General features: G+C 40.2%; 1 protein-coding gene across 4 annotated transcripts in view; it reads right to left on the bottom strand.

Annotated features, from left to right (window-relative positions):
* Positions 1-8068: 8068 nt before the first annotated feature.
* Positions 8069-20957, bottom strand: part of TTC17 (tetratricopeptide repeat domain 17) — a 56007-nt gene continuing 43118 nt past the window's right edge. For 3 of the 4 annotated variants that reach the window (XM_064657796.1, XM_064657800.1, XM_064657798.1), the window contains exons 17-25: positions 19673-19843; positions 19069-19319; positions 18307-18472; positions 15494-15614; positions 15006-15165; positions 14435-14518; positions 12670-12789; positions 10475-10618; positions 8069-9144 (exon numbers count right to left, since the gene is read on the bottom strand). In XM_064657796.1, coding sequence (XP_064513866.1) covers positions 9013-9144; positions 10475-10618; positions 12670-12789; positions 14435-14518; positions 15006-15165; positions 15494-15614; positions 18307-18472; positions 19069-19319; positions 19673-19843 — 1349 coding nt within the window. In that variant the 3' untranslated portion in view covers positions 8069-9012. The remainder of the gene's footprint in view (positions 9145-10474; positions 10619-12669; positions 12790-14434; positions 14519-15005; positions 15166-15493; positions 15615-18306; positions 18473-19068; positions 19320-19672; positions 19844-20957) is intronic. The other variant, XM_064657797.1, reaches the window with a different exon arrangement.

The raw sequence follows: 20957 nt of genomic DNA, 5'->3' as shown, positions 1-20957 counted from the left end.
TCAACAAACCTGCTGTGCCCAGACTGGCAAAGAGCTGCAAGATCCTCACATCACTCTGATTCTCCCAGGGAAGATGCTGGGACAGTCTGTGGGATGGGATAGGAGAGGGGTACTGGGATGGGACAATTCTTACCTGCTCCTAGTGGGGCAGACCATCCATCCAAGTCCAAATATGTCCAGAGAGGAGGCAGTACTAATTTTGTCCTTGGCTACTTCTCATCTTTGCTTCATCCGCCTATTCCTTAACTTAGAGGTACAGGGAATAAAGCATGACAGTGCTGGAGTGCTTCAGTATCAGTAATGGCGCTTTTCCTGGCATGGAGAAAGGCAGAAGCACGGCAAAGGTGAGGGAGCTGGTGGGAATTGCCCCACAAGCCACTGCTCACACCTCTACCTGCTCCTCAGCCCCTCTGGCTACTAGGTGGATGACAGAAACACAGCTGGAGGGGGCTGCAAAAGGGAGCAGACAGCGACGCTGGCTCTCAGCCCCCAGGTGCTCTTCCCTCTTCTTCCTCCCACTCCTCCCACTTTCCTCCAGCTGCTGGTGCTGCTCTTTCCTCCCACACAGCAGCTCTGAGAGGCTGGAGGAGACAGTGAGGAACAGGGGAAGCACTTGGAGGCTGACAGATGCCACTGCCTGGTTTCTTTCCAGAGCCCCATCTTCCTTCGACCTTCACTGTCTCCTCCATTTGCTCAGTGTTGGCAGCAATGCTTGCAGAGGTGGCTGAGCTGCATGATGTGAAGTGGGGCACAGAGAAATGTAGGTGCCTGGGAGCTAAAGCTGGTCACTGCAGCCCTGTGAAGAAGTCACTTTGTTGTGAGGAAGGGAGGATTGATTTAAAAAAAAGTAAAAAAAGTAAAAAATGTGAAGCTCATTGGTTGTCCCCCCAAAATCAACCTGTGCTAGCCAGGATCCATTTTGCTGGAGATCTTGTGAATGGTGTGCAAGCAAGGCTCTGAGATGGTAATCAAGGGTTGCTGGTGACACTTTGAAGTGAGAGTCACCATGATGACTTAATTTCCATGTTACCTGCAGTGACCTTGTTCATTCTGCAAATACCAACTTTTAAACTAATATTGTGAAATCAACTACACTTCTCATTCCCCTCTCAAATGTTTAAAGCCATGCTGACAATTTTAGAAAGTCTTGTTCTACTTTTTCACTGACTTGAAGAGTTGTGTGTTGAACAGACAAATCACAGTAACCTGATATGCTAGGACATGCTATCCAGACTGAAAGAGCTACAACTGCCACACAGCCAGTCAGAAAGTTTAAAAAAAACCAAAAAGCTCAGGTCTAAGTCAATATATAAAAAGATGGAAAGAAAATAAAAGCCCTGTCCCTGAAATCAGATAGGTAATGGAATGAGCAGACTCTACTCTTCTGCCTAGCACTGAGGAAAGTTGAAACTACAGGCAAATAGAAGGGGTTTGTCTTGGCTTCTCTTCTGAAGAGTTTCTAAGGGAACTCCCACCCAAGGTTCCCCCCTCCCCCCAACTTTTTTTTTAGTCTCTTGCAAGTCCTCCAGCTGAAGAAAGCAAGCCTTGCCTACACTAAAATATGCCAAATTGTTCTTCTGGTCAAAATGTCTTGGAAACATTTTAGGAGAAAGTGGTTCATAAGAAACACTCTGGGCTTCTTAAGGCACAAAATACCCTATTTATGAAAAGGGACACAGGGCTCTTTGTCAGGATACCAGCAGCAGTGCTGCAATGATCTGATCTGCTCCTGAGAAAATGCTATCACTCAGGTTGCAGCCGCTCAAAGTTTTAAGAGCTTTTAGTGATGCTCCTGCTAAGTTTGGCTATTGTATACTGGTGCAAAGGGGGTGTCACTATAGAAATTTAAAGGAAGGCCCGTGTAAACCTACAGTGACAAGGATAAGAACCCTTGTAGAGCTCTTGCAACCTGATGTGCTGACTAAGCTGCTCCAAATAATTAAAATTGCCCTTTGATGACAGGTATTAATTAAGTCGGGTTTGTCAGATCATTCAATTCACCTCTCTCAGATCACTGAAAGAGACTGTAAAGCACTACTGTACTCAACAGATAATGCACAAATTAAAAAGATTTTAGGCACAATTTTCATTATGGCAGTCAAATAGTAGAATTGGCTCAGTGAATGAGGTAGGGCACACCACATACATTTTGTTATGTGAATGTGTGCATCCACCCATGCTTAGGGACATACATACATGCCATCATGCCATCTACTTGCACAGAAAACTCTTCCTCAGATGACCCCACAGGCAGACATATCCCTGTGCCACACAACAAGACACAGAACTCACTATCTGCAGGTCCCCGAGAAAGAGGGCAAGAGTGATTGGGCCAGAAGATGCATCTGGTTTGTGAAGTGTAGATTGGCCACCCTAGTGTTAACACCTCAGTTACCCGAATCAAATTCTGATCTTTCCTTTCCAGCAGGAACTGCAATCTAGGTGGAGAAGGTAGAAAAAAGCAGATTAAGGATGCTGTATACTCTCCTTAAAAAAGCATAGAATTGCTTTTAAGTATTCTATCCTCCCAAACAAGTGAGTAGGCTAAAAGCCAAACCGAGGTCAGGCCTCCATTTAGTCAGGAAGGCAAGTCTTAGCATGTCGCAGAAAAAGTGAGGGAGAAAAACTGTCCATGATCTTCTATAATACAAGAAGTAGCAGGTTCAAAACGAATGGATACTTCTTCACTGGAAACTGAACTCTGTAATTCTCAGCCATAGGTGTCCATGGATCCTAAAATGTCTACAATTTAGACAATGGACTAACAAAGTCATAACAGTATTACACAACATGTTTAAAGGGAGGGATGTCAGTGCACACAGGAGTGGGTGTGGTAGGGCGTAGCAGAAGGCTCTCAGGCACACTGCTCCAGGCTTCACCACCTCCCTGAGCACTCGGAGCTGGAAAGGTGTGTGGGAACTTGTGTTCAGGGAGGCTGAGCAGCTCTTGTCCTCCAAACACTAAAGGAACATACTGAACACACAGAGGATTGCATGTCAATGGCTGGTGCCCCACTGCTGCAATGGTTTTGCAGCATCGACTCATGGCTTCTTAAATGTCCTTCTTCTTGCTGATGTCTCCAGACAACCAGAAAAAACCATCCACTCAGGCTATCCCTTTGTCCTTTTTAACCTGTCTGGTCCTGCCATCAGAAACAGTCTCTGATGCTATGTAAGCAGGACTTTTGGCTCCCTTGCTTCTATCTGGAGCCTTCTCTCTCTCCTTCAAGAGTCTCACCACTAAAGCCTGGTTTCTCTTCCCTTTTCCCAGAGAACATGTTTTCCTACCTTAGCTCCTAGCATGGTAATTGGATGAGACTGGCTTCCTCCATCCATTTATTTTGTTTGTATTGCATCTGCCCACAAGTTAGTGCCTCTTAACTTTTACATATTACATCTTTGCTGCTCAGCATATGGACCACAAGACAGAGTACAGTAAAAGGCACTCATAAGAATAGTGGTAACTCATGCTATCATACTGCAATCTGTAACAGCTGCAGCTCTGGGAAACACCATCTTTTAAAAAAATTCCACAAACCAACAGTAGAATTAGACTAGTAGAGAAAGAGGACAAGACTGGATTTTTTAGATCAAAAAGCAAAACAGCCAAAAATTCAAGTTGAAGGTTTTCCATTAAATTGTACTACAATGATGACCAATTGATTTGGCAGAGTAGTATTCTCCAAGAAATGTGGATTCCTTGGTTTTTAAAACCAACAGTGGTGTTACCATGGAAGGACTGTGGCCAGAAGGTTTGACTCAACAACTGCCTGATCCCTGGTTAAGGCACCAGTGACCACTGAAATTCTGTGGGCCAGTGTCTGGGGCTGTGCACTCTTCAGAGCATAGACTGGCTCTTGTGTGAAATACCTGGCATGCTGCGGGCACAAATAAATATAAATAGCAATACTCTGGTAGACTACTAATAACTCAATTCTGAAGGACTGAAAATAGAAGGAGCAGTTGAAACCAGATTAAAGAAAAAAAAAAATAAATCAACAAATCAAAACACCTGCGTCAAGACAATCCCCATAGATTATAAATATTAGAAAACTAACTCATACTCATCTGTATTCAAAACTGTTCCTTCTGTGGCACTGTCATCACACCCCCTCTGGGACTACTGAACTCAGATACTATTATTTTTGCTCTGGAACCCAGAAGTAGATCATTAAGTTTAAAAGGTTAAAAAACCCCAACTACTTGCAAAAGTTCAAGGGGCTGCTTTTTTAAGCAGTAGGCCATATCAAACCACCGTTCCTAATCAATCCCGAGCTTCTCAATACTCAAAAATGAAAAAAGCCTAAAATACAAGAACTCACTCTCTTCATTCAGACTGTCACTTCCTTAACATTCTGTGTATGGAATATAGGTTGCACCACTCTTGTGCAGATTCCCTAAAAATAGCAGTGAGAACACATTGCCTTTAAATTCACTACCTGTCCCTTTCTGGTAGTCATTTGCAGGACAACTTGCTGTTGGCTCTCACAGAGGACCAGCCATTGGACCTCAGCAAGACCACCACAAATTGATAGAAAAGCTTCACAAGCCCCTGTTCACAGACCCAAATGTCTTTGTTTGAATCAGTACTGGTACACTTGAGTACATTCAGCAAATTAAGAGAAAAGAAAACCCAACAAAACCAATCCCACAAGTGACAAAGCTTACTCTTGGGGGACATTTCTTTTAAGAGAGTCTCATTGACCCAATCATGGCCGGCTGGTCCTCTAAGAAATCACGGCAACATGCAGCACTCCAGAAGGACACATCTAAGTGATTCTTGAGATGGGAGGACACCCCCCCCCCCCCGAACCTGCCACAGAATATCCAATAGCTATGGAGAAGAGGAGAAGCTTGCGTTTTCTGAATGTCAAGGCAAATTCTTCTAAAGCATTTTCACTCTTTCAGTACTGATACAGAGACCATTAAACTCTTCCTATTCCCTGCTTCATAGGTTTCCACACTGTTGTTTTTTGTTTGTGTTGCTACTATTTGTGTTCTCTGGCATTACGACAATTTCTCATACAAATTCATAAACAGCAATAATTCCAGCTCCAAAACCCCCCATATGTTCTAAAAAGACATCAGACAATGTGTGGGAGAAAGAGAGGTACAGCAAGGAGGGAAATACCTTGCCTGAAGTCATACAAGAGGACAGCAATGAGGGTAGGAACATTACTATTCATGAAGCAGGTCTAAACTCAGGAGGTCCTAAATTGCTAGCCAGAAAAGTTCATGGCAGCTACTGCAAATCACAGGAAGCAAAAGCATCACAATACTGCAACAAATCTAATTAGCATCTTTGGCTATATCATACAATGCTTAGGGAGAGGTTAAGGATTTGTTCGTTTTTAATCTTTTTCCTGTAAGAGGAAGGGAGGGTTATAGAGTAGGGAAAGAAGGTTGTAAGCTGCATCATAAACCTTTTCTGATTACCATTTTCCATTTGTCATGAAAATTTGCCATCATAGGGGATCCAAGGTGTCCATAGGTGATCTGTCTCCATTGCATTGTAAAACCTCTTGCTTGAACATGATCCTATGGTCACACTGGATGGCAACACGATACTTTGGGGTTTCCTTTTTTTGTGTGGCATCAGTGCAGTCCTGACCAGTACAACTACGACATCGACAGTAAATCAAAACCAACAACTTCATAGATATAAGCATCTGATTCTTTTCCTGTAGCATTTGCCCTCAAAAGCCCCTGGATGTCAGGAGCTTTAGAGGCTGTGAGGATGCTGAGGATTTTGAGGATGTTATCTGTGAACAAATGGAGACATTTTTCCCATCTATACTTAATTTGTGGACATGCTCTGAAAACAACTGAGGAAAAAAACCTTTTTTTTTTTTTTTTTTTTTTTGGAGAAGAGAGGATTTTGCCATTTACCTATGGTTATGTCATCCCTCAATTCCACTACTTCAGTGATATGTTTATCAGAGCCAGTCAATGTGAAATGAGTTACCAAGCCTCATTATTAGAAATCATATTGAAGTTCAGTTTGTCAAAGTATCTCAACAGTCAATGGAAAGGAACAGGCAGTTCGAATACGCAATTTGTCATGCTCTACAACAGGGAGGGTAGATCATCCTCCAAGATAATAATCTTTTCCATTTATCGAAAACAGAGCCTAGACAACTATCTTAGCTTATTTTAAAATAGCTTAAATGCAAGGAGATGAATGTAGTCCTTAAATAGCCAGCTCATCCCACAGAGAATCACACCTTTCCTCCATAATATGCATTGGCCTCCATTTCAGCACGCTGCCCAACTTGTTTGCTGTCTGTACCATCAGCATAATTAGTTTTAATTGACTAACACTTGAACACAGTCAAACCACTCAAACCCACCACTCTTGGCATTTATATAGGAGGGTTGAAGGCATGGAGATGAGAGTGTTCCATTATCCTTCTCCACGGGCACATGCCAGCATTCCTCAGCAGATTCACTAATGGGTGAAATCTTTATAGCGTTAGGTCAAGTTTATGCTCTCAAGTAGATCTCTTTGCTTCTGGGTTTCAGTTCGATGTACTGCTTATGCACAAGGGATTTAGGAATCACCTAAAATTTTGGAAAGTACAGTTAAGAGGAAAGCAGAGACTATTTTAAAATCAGTTGTATGGCAGAGAGAGCAAACAGTAAACAAGTAGCAACGGAACACCTGTACATACAAATTTTTTGGGACTAAGGCAGAACACATTAAAGTACTTGAACCAAGATTCAGAAAAAATACCTCAAGTCAGATGATTGCAGTTTTCAAAACCATTTATGAGGTGCAAATTCTTTGGAAATGCCATATCCTGCTATCTCCTTGATGGCCATTTATAGTATGGTCAAACACAAAAAACTTAGTCTTCCTGCATTTTGTATGATGCCTGTATACAGTACATCTTGCTGCATTTCTTAATGAAACAGTTAATAAACACTGGAGTAAGCAAGATGTAAGCTGACATGAGTATTAATAGCTGACTTTAAGTGCCCACCAGTGTTGTCTAATCCTTGATGATCCAGAAAAGGTCTATTTCAATTCCATCTATTGTCAAAGCCATGGATGACCATCTGTGCTCCACATACTGCCCCCCTGGGGTTCTTAAGGACCAGCCTTACTCTTCACTTAAATCCTGGCATCCCCCATTATCAGTGAGACAGATGCAGTAGAAAAGAGTTCAGCAGGTGGCAGCCACTTGATTTGACCACGTGATATATTAGGAAACCAAGTTGTAAGGTCCATCCTCTGTACCAAGGGAAGTTTTTGCACGTTACATTTTAAAACTAGCACATGACATATTTACCAAATATATTTAAGTGACTTCCAAGTATTTATCAAGCACTATAAAAGTAAAGCAGACCAGTTAACCAAACTGGTTTACATATAGATACAGCTTTGCCTGTCTCCAGCCCAAAACATTCAGCCTTCCAGTAGCCTTGGGAAGAGAACACAATTTGACATGCTGTTGACTCTGCTGATAAAAATTTAACATATTCACCCACTTTTAATACAAATCTACCCAACAGTAGCACTTGCTCATACCTCTGTCAGGCTTTCTAGATAAATGAAAACTACTTGCACTAAAACAGGGGTAAAATTTGCATTAGAACTGCTTATCTTCAGTCATATATAAAAATACTCACAGAGCCTTTTATGAAGTAATGTTACAGTATTATAAAAATTATGTTGATGTCACAGTTTCCACCACTGCCATACTTGCTCTTAATCTGCATTAATGAGAGAGGAAAAATATGGGGGGGAGGGAGGGGGAAAGTAAATTCATAAGCATTGTTAGTTCTGAATCACTAAGAATCATATTTAACACTAAAAGCTGGAGGGGAGGTTATATGAGAGCTGATTTAGTTAACTTTCCCTTATTTTACTCTGCCACAGAGAGTCAGACACAGAGGTGCGGGGAATTTTCCAAGGGTGCACATGAAATCGTTGTCTAATCAGGAGTGTTAAAGGTTTTCCCGCCTCCCAGCTCTGTCTGCTCCCAAGGAAAGGCTGTAGCTCCCCTAGACTAAGCCAGACTCTTGCAAATGGCGCATGACACACACACTGGAGGAGAAGCTGCGAGTTGTTCATAAACGATTTATTTTATTTCAAATATGTGCCCTTTTTGATTCATCAGTGATGTCTGGAGAATCATGTCCTCCACCAACCAAAGACAGAACTGATTTGGAAATCTTCCACCTGACTTATTTGCTGTTGATACCTTGACACCGTCTCCCTCCTCCTCCTCGGCAGCTGAAAGTATGGCTCAGAGTGAGCATAAACTTGCACCTTATTCCGAAACGGCTAGAAATATAGTGAACAAAGAATTAGTAAATCAACCACTCAGGGAGGCAGAGGGCTATGAATATATAGACAAATACAAAACACCTTATTGGGATTTTTACCAATTTTCTTTTTCTGCAAGTAAGATTAAAAACTACTTTGACTTTAGGGTCCTCCTGCTCCCTCCTCCTTATCCCCCAGGGAGAAACAAACAATTCCAAAAATACTTGATGTTTCTCATGTTTTTTATAAACATTTAGAAGTCTGTTCCTCTCCTTCCAAAAAAGCAGGTAATGTGGTATGGAGTGAACAAGACCGGACGAAGCATGAGTTTCACATGGATGAATTGCTTATTATCTCTTCTTACTATTTGGTACAGGTATGTGCTTTGCATTTCCAGTGACTTAGATTGTAAGACATGAAGTAAGTTATTTTGGATGCTGATGCCAATCTGAGCATTAAGGAAAAAGTAACAGTGCCTGGCTCCTGGTACAGGTGGTCATGGACTTATGGAAGTTTCTTGGTTTAATATTTACATGGATGTTTTAAAATTACGGTCTGTGAAATATATTTTCCAAAGATGCTCCTATATTTGAGAAAAAAAATAATAAAAGAACCCTTGATCCAAATCCCATCTCTTTTTAAAAGTCTTGTTAAAAATTTTGATTCCTCAATTTATCTTAACACGCTTAAAAGCAGAATAGAGAATAATGACATTTTTAGAAAAGAGAAAGATGCTGGTCTCTAAGGAGACCGTCGCTCTTTTTTCATAAGTAAATGACACTGAATGGTGCGGATTCGATTCTTTGCTGGGGCAAACTCCGGCTGAAGTTTTAGTGTTGACTCATACCATTTCATCGCCTTTTCAAACTCTTCCTATAAAGAAAGAAACAAGAGTGCAAAGAGTCAGATTCCAAAAGCAGTAAACACATTTTCTATGCCTTTCCTATCCTAAGTAGTTGTGTAGTGTGATATGCGCAAAAGCAGCTGAACCAATTCACATGGTTTAGGATTTTTTTCCCTTCTTCCCCAAATAAACCGCTATTTTCTTGGGCTAATGACTCAATTCTGCATAATCCATGGAAAGGAGTCAAATTACTGTTGCGAATTATTGATCCATGTTCTTGTCTTTTCCTTTTAATAGTACATCTTAGCATTCTTGATGTAAAAGTAACTTTTAAAAACAGATTTCAGTCAGAATTTATACAGATAAAATCTTTAAAATCACGGACAATGCAAAACCACCAACTTTTCTGAAAAGCTAACATTTTTAGAAACAATCTGAAATTATTTTTAAAAGATCACTCAATGTAGAGAGTAAAAACTCAACAAAAAAACGCCAAAATTTAAAGAGCATGCAATAGCTAGAGAATTTCAATTGGTAAGCTGGACTCAGATTGGTAGTTAGAAACATTTATGTGGAAATAGCATCTAATTTTATATAGCTGAAATCTCATTACCTATGCCACTCTGCTTTTTTATTAACTAGGAAAGCATGCCAACATCCAATAATGTATTAGAAGAAAAATGAGAGGGGAAAAGACCCAAAACATTCTGGGGTTTTCAGTCACTTTCAATACTGTTTTTGTTCTATTAAGTTCCTTTTCTCAGTAACTTTAGTTGTACAGTAGAGATAATACTAATTTCTAGCCATCTTATAAACACTAACTAGATCAAGGTGAGTTGTGAAGTTTTGGTTTTTTAAAAAGTACATTTTAATAGAATATATACAGTATGAAGAAATTTGAGTTCAATCTGTAAATTACATTAGACATTGATAATCCAGATATTGAAGCTGAACTTCCCTTGTGTTTCTTCCCTACAACTGTGAATTGGATTTTACTTATTATTCTAAGCTTAGCTTTTCAGGATGAGGACCCAATTTATCATTAATTTTCCAGTAGAAAAGTATCTTGTGTTTAGATGAGCAGCCAACACAAATTACCAATTGTTTGCTACTGGCTTAACAAAGCTTTGCAGACAGCATTCTTAAGCCAGTTTATAAAAATGTTGGCCTTAAAGTACTGAGTAATAGGAGTAAAATGAATAACAGAAGTTTTGCCTTCCACAAAAGATATTCCTTCTTGATGATCCTACCCCGATTTCTTGAACGCTGTTCCTTCAGAATTATTTGTGAGAATACCATTTTAATATCCATGTAAATACTGTACCAAAGACAGATCTAACTGGGTGACAGCACACTCACCATTGCTACGTAGACATTTGCCAGTGTGAAATGATTAACCACAAAGTGTGGCGCTATTTCCACTGCCATGGTGGCCACAATGATGGCATCATTCCAGAGTTTTGCGTTGTGGAAGATGTTTGCTAGACTTATTAGTGGCACATCCTGAAAGAGAAGAGCAACAAACAGTGAGGTTCTTTCCATTGAAGTTGTCAGAAGACTCCACTACTCAGCCACTCTCACTTGGTTCCTACTCACTTCCCTCTCTGGTGACATTAAAAGTGATGAGCCAGACCTGTTTTACTTTAAAAGGGCATTTGGGCCCAAGTTATAAACAAAAAACCCCTCACACCCACAACTACTCTCAATAGTGATAAACACTACTGTTGGATAGAAAAACAACTCAAAAATTAGCTCACTTAAGTGTCCTAGGATGTTTTTTGTCCTGCCTCCATCACAGAATTATTATTTTGATGCTGAGTAACAGCAATAAATAAAATTTTCTCAGCTAATCACTGATGGTATGTTTTTTATTTCCTGTATTTCCAGACTGTGACCTTGTCTAACTAACAAAACTGTCGAGCCCTGGAAGCCATAGCAGACTCTGGGAGCTGGGCTTCATACCTTCAAAGGACAAAATACTGCTTAGTACCAAGTCTTAAATGCCCTCAACAAGACAATAAAACATTCTGGATGTGATTCCTGCCTCCTTGACCTCCACATGTCAAGGAGTACCTTTGGTGGATAAGTCATTCATGTTTGCAAAGCAGATATTATGGAAGTCGGAATCACAAAAGAAGTTCACAGGAAAATTAATTACCTTTCATTTACATAAGAAAAGTCAAGAGAAAGTAGCCAGAGTGCATAAAAGCAAAGAAGAGGATAAAACAAAATATTAAATAGCTTTTAATTCAGTGCTAACTCTGAGTACAAGCACAGTTGTATCTGCAAAAATCCAGACTTTTCTCTGGAGGCAGCTTCAGGATGGAGGACAAAACCAAGGTACAAATTAGGAGAGTCATCCAGTCTCAAGCAACTTTACATCATATTTCTAGAAAACAGCACTACTACACCATAATCTTGCCAAGCTGTAATTTCCAATCCATAGTCTGACCCTTACGAATCACACAACTAAGGGCTCCTCTCCTGAGGAACCATTCCCCATTACTAAGAAGGAGAGGAAAATAAGCAAAAGTTTGATGTGTTAGATCGTGGTTCCAACCTTGTTTTAAAAGGACAATGCAAAGATAGAGACTTATAGGAGACAGGATATGCAGTGGGGATGTGCATTTCTTAGTTGAGACATTTCTACTGTAAATGGCTAACTCCTCCTAATAATATCCTGGAAGCATAAATTACTTTGACTCCCAATTTTCAGAGAAGGGTTGAAGACCAAGATTCAAAAAGGAGTATACATTTTGCAATGCTGCCCAATTTGTCGCTCAGGTCCCAAAGGAAAATTTACAATGTATAGTAAGGAGCCTATGCATTTATCAGTTTGCAAGGGGGAGCCTGGTGTATAAGAATAGACATTATAATGCTCAGCACAGCACGTGGCAAGGTGAAGAGTACAAAGCACTTCAGCCAACTGAAACATTAAACAAAAGATGATATCCAAAGTACTGCCTTTTTTTTGGAGTGAAGTACAGAACTGCTGCACAAAGTCAAGCAATAGTGTCTAGTTGAGATTCACACCCTAAACGCTTAAGATTTAAGCATTTAAGTAATTCCTTTAGATACCACCTCCTATCCTCTTTAAAAGCACAATCAGAAGACATACTCCCCTCTTTAAAAGCACAACCAGAAGACATACTCCCCTCTTTAAAAGCACAGCCAGAAAATATACTCCCCATATCTTGGGTTAGAAAACTTGTCTAGACAAAGGCTGATTAAGACTCACAGTCCTATGTAGCAAGAGGAAGTTCAAGCCCAGAATGCCCAGAGAGGTGTCAAACCCACTAAACTGTAGGAAACACTACTGAACCTTTTCTGCAGTTATCTTTTGTTTTTGCTTGTTTGTTTTTTTTTTTAAGAGATAGTCCGTACCAAACAGGTGGTGAAAGTCTTGAGGTTTCACCTCAACTAGACAATACCTAATACCTTATAGACAGTTGATAAAGTGTCTATAATTGTTGGTCTTAAAATTAATCTGTGAAAGCTCTGTTGTGACAAGCAAAACATTATTTCATCTGAGTAGTGGCCACATGCATACACACCTTCATGTGATGGGGTGCATAGTGCAATGCTTGCCGTAAACAATCAATTGCCTTCTTTCCTTGGCCTTTCACCCTCCAGTAAAGAGCTGCCATGCTAGAGAGGACCCATGAAGTCTGATTCTGGCAAAAGAAGAACATGAAAAACTGTCATGTAAACATCTGTAGTGAATAGTCTTATCTTTCACTCTTCGAATTAATTTGTTATACTGATGTAGAGGGTGTTACACTTATAAATGGCATTAAACTATTCCAAAGCAGCAAAAGGTTTCTTATCTGACAACACATGTGCAATAACCAGGTAAATGAGACTGCCAAATGAAACACAAGTTCTAAGTGCAATGTCATTTTCTTCAGAAAGGAATACCAGTTGAACAGCTTTCAGCAGCCACAACAGCTGTCTGATGCTGAGCATCTAGATGTGTATACACGTTAGCCAACATGAAGGAAAAAACTTAGTTAAATTAGCTGATTGGACTTGTAGGCTCCCTGCAATCATTGGAAAGAGAAAGGATGCCCTGGGATGCAGCTCAGACCAGATGCCTGACAAAGCTCAGTGGGTAACCTTTGGTGCCTCTAGCTGGCTGACTCCCATGCCCTGTGTTACAAAGGAAAATACTACGTGCTTGAATTCTAAGGACTCAGACACAGTAAATGAATGTTTATGCTCACATATGCAATTACATAAGTAGCCATCTTGATTTGTTTGATTAGCTCTTGTGAATACTGAATGAGATTGGTAGACAGAAGAACTGCATTTTATTTCCAACACAGCCAACACTGAGAATTCTGTTACTAGTCTCTGCACTAAATTTTCAGCTTATTTGGATAAAGCTTGCTGTCTGCAGGGGAAACTAGCACTTAAGAGAAAAAGCTACCATACATCTAAAGTGAAAAGAGACTAAGTCTAAGTAAGACGAAGACAAGAGTAACATCTTTACTTTCTGGGAACGAACAAAGCTATATTGGCCTCAGTTTCAAAGCATAGTAAGGTTGGTCCTCGGACAGCTTTCAGAAGAATAGGCTAGGGGCACCAAACTGGTTTGACTGAGACCTCTTTTCTACAGTAGAGTGGGATATTCTCCCTACTAGTTGTAAACCCAGAACAGCAATCCCTACATCTCTATCTACTTTGTAGATCCTGGGAAAAAAATTACGTCCCTAATCACCTTATCCTAAGGTGTTCAACTGAGGTCTTCAGCAGCCTTTAGCCATAGAGCTTGGTTTTCTCTGGGGACAACAGGAAGTGCAGCCCTGCACATGGTACCACACCTCTGCCTGAACACATCTGACACTTCAGCCCAACACTGGATGAGGTAAAAGAAGCAGGCTGAAACAGCAGGAAGCTGTCTGACTGCTGAATGCCAGAAGCATCACTGGAGAGGTGAGACATGGCTTAACTCAACTTTCCATAAGCTCCAAGTCAATGTAGCATAAAAAGAAAGAAGAGGGCTGAGAACTGTTGAAATAGTTTAATATATCAATAATCAGCAATGCTGTTCACTACAGGGCAGGAAAGCCTGGAAAATCTGACAAGCTTAACTTTCAGTAGAGAGATACGGAAGACACTTGCTGGTGTAAGCACAGGGTATACCTCAACAGAATACCTGTGAGGGCATTACAGATGCTAAATAGACACAAATCTCTAGTCCAAGTACTAATACGTTCCTTGCCTGAGATTTCACACGAATGATTTGAGACCAGATTGACCACTATGTCAGTCATTAGCAGTAAGCCCAGACTTCTCATTTATATTGTTTACACATACCTTTTCCAAAGCTTTGGCTATTCGAGTACCAACTTGTTCTAGTGACTGGGGTGAGTACTGGTCTTTGCCAAGATTCTGTAGCACCTGTGGAAGAGGAAGTACAAGTGCTTACATGCTGGTACCTAGTAAGAGATGTCTCTTGTTTGTTGGTTGCTTTTTTACCCAGCCTTTTACAAATGCTGTCACCTGCTTCAACCTAAACATCCTTGTCTATCTTGAGTTAATACTATCTGTATTATCACACAGTGTTATAATTCCATGGCACTGAATACTAAGAAGCTAGAAGTTCTAAGTATGCTGACTTGGACTTTTCTTCCACTTATTTATCCACCAAGAGCTATAAATACAGAGACACTAACGGTGTTTTAGGATTTCCCTCAGACCAGACTATAGATGGTTGGGAAAATATTCTGGTAACATTTGTTGGTTGCTGGTTTATTGCTCTTACAGTTTTATCTGGGCATTAATTCACTGAAAGTCACCTCTGGAGACAGGACACTGAACTAAATGGGCCCTGAATCTGCCATGGTGTGGCAGCATTTTTGTGTGTCAGCCTTCAACTCTGGCATACCTCTTTCAGTTGACTTTCTCCAGTGTAATGCAAGCTGGCCCGACTAGAGACACCTTGCAGGTGGTCCAAAGTATGCATACTGGCTGGTAGGTTTGGGTTACAAAGGGGCTCCATGGCTGGTTCTTGCAGCTGTGTGGCAAAATCAATGTGTTCTGTAATGCTACAAATGTCATAAAACAAGCTGAATTAGTTAAGAGAAGAAAACAGAATAGTCATTATGAAGTTCTCTAGTGAAAGTAAACTGCTCAGAACCGGGCAGAATCTCATTTGAGAAGCTCAAGAGGCAAGAGAAAGTGGATCTTCCATCTGCACTTGCACTTTTCTTTGCAAGTCTATTGATGAAATAGCACATAATGTTTTCAAACTTCTTTGAAATCCTGCAAGTTCTTTCTTACTATCAAAATCTTCACTTTATGCACACTGAAGGCCACGTAACTGTCTTGCTTTGTGTAAGTAACTTATTTAAGGCTCATATACAAGATACTTACTCAATGTTTTTAGCAGAAACAGCAAGCCATGTGCTGGCTACAGCTGTAAGCTCTACCCTGCGAAGCTTCAGGCATTCATCAGGACTTGGCCAGCCAAGGCTACGATAGTCCCGCCTTTTTCCTTGAGAAAGTAAAACAAAAACAGAAAAAACTTTCTGGAAGCAGAAGACATTATACTTCAGTACGATGATTTATAAAATACTTTATACCAGTGGATACATTCCCTGCATTATAAAAGTCACCATCTTGCAGTCAGATTTCTTTAAGAACATTCCTGAACCTAAATGGACTGAACGGAACTTGTAGGATGCAAAGAAAGAACCAGGTTGTACGCAAGACAGCTTAGGAGATGGAGTATCAAAACCTGTTTCATTACACTTTTCCAAAACTACAGATTAAAAACAACTGCCACTTCTTGGTTACAGGTATTATCTCTACTTAAATGTCCTTAAAATAAGTTCGTAACTGAGTCATCATTTATATTCTACAGTTACAGTTAAAATGAATAAAAGTTGTTTGGTCTATCTTTTGACAATCCCAGGTGAAAGACACTGCCCTTTCTGATCAATGAGTATTGTTTAGGAGAGTCAGTGGCTTTTACTGCATTCTTACACTCAAGACAGCAACATTTCTGAAACTTTTTTTCATGGCTAGGCTTCGCGAACGAAGATTTGGGAAGGCTCTATCCACATTTGTTACAGGCACGCTGGTGGCTTATGAGGCCAATACGTGACAGACATATCCGATTGCAAAAGGCACAGCAGAAAGACTCCTTAGATGGTGTATTCTGCAATACACGGTTCTTTCTGTGTTGCCTTTTTTCCTTGAGGGTGATCCTGCGTGTGTTCTCAAAGGAGACAGCTGCGTTATAGATGGTGTGTCTCCAGGCCTCCCGATTTGAGGCCAGAGTAGACCAGTTATGGTGATCAATATGGCCAATATTTCTGAAACTATTAAACAATTAAACCTTAGCCCTCCCACTTTTCAGAAAAGTTAAGCAAGGCAGGGAAAGGTTACATAACTTGCTTTATGTTAACAAACAGATCACCAGGAGAAAAAAGAACATGATCTTCACATCTGAACCAAAGCCTACTGAAATCTCCCATTCCCTTCCGTTTGGTGGATATTGTAGCAAGTCCAAGGAATCAAGCCTGTGTTAAATGTTAGGAAACATTTTCCTCTCATATAAGAAACATCCAAACTATTTGGAATATAAAAAAAAAAAATAAATCCCAGTAGCAGTAGATTTGCACAGTGGGAAGCCAAGTTTAACACCGTGCCAATCTACTGCACCAGCTACGCAGAAAGCGTACTTATTTCAGTACTTATTTCTAGTTACCTGAAATTTTGCCCATTTGGATGCAAATCCTATTTCTCATACAAGTTATAGTAAGCCACTTCGCCATCATTTTGCAAAATAACAAAGATGTTTGTAATACCATGTATTTTGTAAAGCATTGTGATAAAAGGAAAATTAATTTTGAGATACACTAGGAAACTTCAGAGAGAAATGATCCGTTCTCATCACCACCACTGCGAACTATCTGTGAGTTCTTACTGGTACGAATAGCAAAATTCAGCAAGCGGTATGGAAACGCTGCAGAGACAGGTCAACAGTCTGGGAGGTAGTCAAACACAGGAGAGATACCATAATTTCCTTGTTCTACCAAGAAGTCCCCAAGTGACCTTCAATATGTTACTTAAATGTTGGTGATTTAGTTCTTGCAAAGAGGATGTCAGCAGATCCTGCCTCACAGGAATGTTAGGAAGGTAACTACTCTCCAACAGAGGGATGCTGTGTAATAAATCCACAAAAGTAGCTCGGATGGAAAGAAGATAAATACTGAGGAAAGGACAGGTGTGTGCTCACAGATGATAGTCTGTTTTCATGTAATCCTTCCCCCTACTTCAAATATTTAATTCAATAACCTACATTTGTCAGTTGCTAAAAAAGGAGCTTGTTAAAGTTTTCATGTAAAAGCCTTCAAAATGTGAAACCACTTTCCAGGTCATCAAATCATCAAGGACTAAGATGTACTGTAGAACATATTTTTCCTTACACAGTCCTACAACATTAAGATTTTAGCTCCATTGAAAGATAAGACAAAAAGCATGGGGGCCAATTACTTGGGTTTTATTCTTTGGCACCACATTAATAGATTAGTCTCCAATTCCTGTTACTCAGCGAGCAAAAACTCCACTTCTCTTTCCAAATCTCATCTATGTTGGTGCAAAACTCTACCTTTCTGTAGCTCCAGTATTCTGGAAGACAGTCTCTAAGTTTTCTTTTATAATATCACCAAACAATTACAGCAGAACACTTATTTTTATTTATTTATTTCATTTTTATTAGACCAAGCTTTCTGCTTTTTGTCTTTGAGTTGTATGTCTTATGTTTAGTCAACAATGAGTCCAAGCTCTTATTCTGCATCCTGATAAACTAACTTCTCTGCTCATTCAGTTTTATCGAAAGATATCATCATTAAAACCCCCTCTCTCTTTTACTACTTCTACTCACAATATTTACCCCTTTCATTCTCCACTCTTACCACTTGACCCCCAGAAGTTTTGGGGAATTAACTAGAAAGTTTTCATTCAGTAAATAAAGTTATGCTGCACTTCATCAAGAAGGTGCAGAGGGAGGAGATTTCTTATTTTCCTGTGTACTCATATAGAAGGCACATTTCACTACATAGTCTTTGTGATGCTTATTTTTAGTAATAAATCAGTGTAATATAAAAGCTGCAAAGGAAATAAGCCATAGTAATGCAAAAGCTGCAAATGATTCGCTTTCTCTAGAAGCAGCAGGTTACCTATTGGTCCAGGAGAAGGTATCTTTGGTCCACTGATCTCTAGTGCAGTTTGGTAAAAGTTTTCATTTTCTCCATTAGTCCCTTCTTCCACAGTTCTCCCAGCTGGCTCCTGGAGATCCAGGCTTTCAGCTTTGGGTTTCTTTAAACGTTTGACCTGAAAAGTGATCTATCAAAAGAACAGTATTAGCAAGGTTAACAGTAAGAAACACCACGGATGTTATCAGCTCCAACACATTACTTATTTTAGCCCAAAGATGTTACAGATGAGATTTTTGTCTCTCTCCTTCCCTTCCCATGTCAACCCATTCTCTAAGTCTGATCCCTTACAGTGTATCATGCCATGCACACAAAAATTCTTACCTCTAACATAAGAGAAAACCAATTTAACTGCTGGAGAACCGAAAGGCATTTTTCAGTATGCATTTTACTTGTAACATGATGACAACAGGTATTTTCTTGTTTTCATGCTAACCAGAACTTTTACTTAGAATCTTTTTTCCTTTGCAACTGTGAGCAAGAAGGTTGAAGGCATCCAGCATCATTCTATAGCTAAGCTCTTGCTGCTGATTATCAGCACTTACATGATGCCAGTTGGTGATGGATTAAAACTACTTGTTCATTTTACACAAGCTATCAACCGTATCTTTTAGGTCCATAGGGAGAGTTCATGTATCTCCCAGTGTTAAACTCCCTGAACTGTCCTCATCTTTCCTCCGCAATAGTTAGTTAGTACGAGACTTACGTAAACTCATTCAAACTTACCCATTCAGCTTCATCATCATCACCACAGTCCCCAAAACAGGAGCTAGCCAGTCCATCCTGAGATCCCTTCTTCAGGACCCGGATTCCCTGCAAGTCCATCCGACGACCTTTTACCTCCAATGCTCCTTCAAAAGCTTCCTGAGGCCAAGAATTTTCAAACTCATCCACCAAAGCCAGCATCTCTTCAGACATCTGATCATCTTCTAAACCCTCCACTCCTTCTGAACCATTGCTTTCTGCTGTTACTGCGTCTAAGAGGGAATATCACAAAAATTAAAAATTATTTTCCTTGTGCTTTCACAAATTGTATAAAAATAATCTTTTTTCTGCCGCCTGACTTTTCCACTTGCACAAACCAAGTAACACTGACTATTCACTGCACACTGCAAACAGAACTAGAGAATGCAGACTTCCCCACTGCAAATAAGCATCCATGTTATGCAGGGAGAAGAACAAGGAACAGAAGGAAACCAGTTTATGGGTTACTTGTTACTGTATGGGTAGAGGGGGGAAAACATAGCTTCTTGGAGGAAGACAAGAAGATTTCTGAAAAATCTAGAAACCAATTAATTTGCCAGCACTGATTTTGTAAGGCTGAACTTACTTTCCAGTCTCAAGAAGGAGGGATCCCTTGCTGAACTCTGAGTAAGGACTTGCAGATCTTCTGTACCTCCCTCAGAGTGTCCTTCTGTCACTGCTGTAACTGACTCATAGTGGTCATCAAAGTATTTCTCCTTGCCATAACTGCCATCTGTATTTTTCTCATGACAGTGGTCTGAAAGAGAAAAATTACTGATAAGCCATGCATGAATGCTCCTCCTGGATACAAGCGCAGAAGCTGTACAGCGGAAGCTACTGTCTTCTAGTTTTCTACAAATGGATTGAAAGAATAATTCTACAAGGTATCAAAAACTTAATTCAGTGGTTAAAAAGTTGATCTGCTTATTGATAAGGAAGATCATGTAAAACAGTTACAGGAAACTAAATTATTAGGTATATGCTGTGAACTACCAATGAAGGAAAAATCAGCTATCTTTCAAGGGAAGGTTGCACAGTACATCAGAAATTACTGTGTGCTGGAAGCCAGTCCAATGAGCACTCCCAAGGCATATTTCTAGTGACAATGCCCCGTATGTGGGGATTGCTGGCCATATGAACTTCGGACACCACAATGCTCACCATGCTTACATGCAAGAGAAAAACAGTGAAGGCAGACTGGTCTGGGATTGTCACACTGACCTTCAATGCCAGCAACACAGTATCTTGGCACGACTAGCTCATTAAACAGACAGACAAAAGCTATGAGTATTAATATGTGCTAAAAATCAGAAGTTTATTCAGCCGAAAATTTAAGCTCTATAATTCTGTGGTCAGCATACAAGCTCACATTCCACCAAATGCAAAGATCTAGGAATAACATTGGAAAAAATCCAAAGGTAGAGTCAGTAATGAGCAGAAACAGGAAAAAAGTGCAAACTTGCAACATTAGCCTTTGAGCATCCTTCAGTGCCACACTCTTAAGCTTTCAGAGGGTGACCACCTGAAACTTTGTAGCAATAATTTGATATTAAATACATTTTAACTACAGATCTCAGTTTTTTAATAATAACTACTTGCCAGTCTTCCAGGGCAAGAGGTGTTTAGGGAGCTGCTCCCCCAGCCTGCCTGCAGAGCTAATGACATGATTCTCCACACACTTGAGAAGCTGGGAGCTGCCCCAAACCCCACAGCACAACTATGGGGCTGAGACGCAGATCAGGGCACCTACCTCTTATCACAAGGGAAGCTTGTCACCACTGAGAAAAATATAATTCACATACAAAGCTACTACTCTCAAACACCCCCCTTCCTTTATTTCAATCACTTGTGAGTGGAAATAGCATACATAT

This window comes from Pseudopipra pipra, chromosome 6 (assembly GCF_036250125.1).
Source record: "Pseudopipra pipra isolate bDixPip1 chromosome 6, bDixPip1.hap1, whole genome shotgun sequence".
Classification (NCBI taxonomy): domain Eukaryota; kingdom Metazoa; phylum Chordata; class Aves; order Passeriformes; family Pipridae; genus Pseudopipra; species Pseudopipra pipra.
Note: the sequence above shows the minus strand (reverse complement) of the source record. Positions and strands in the feature narration are given on the sequence as shown.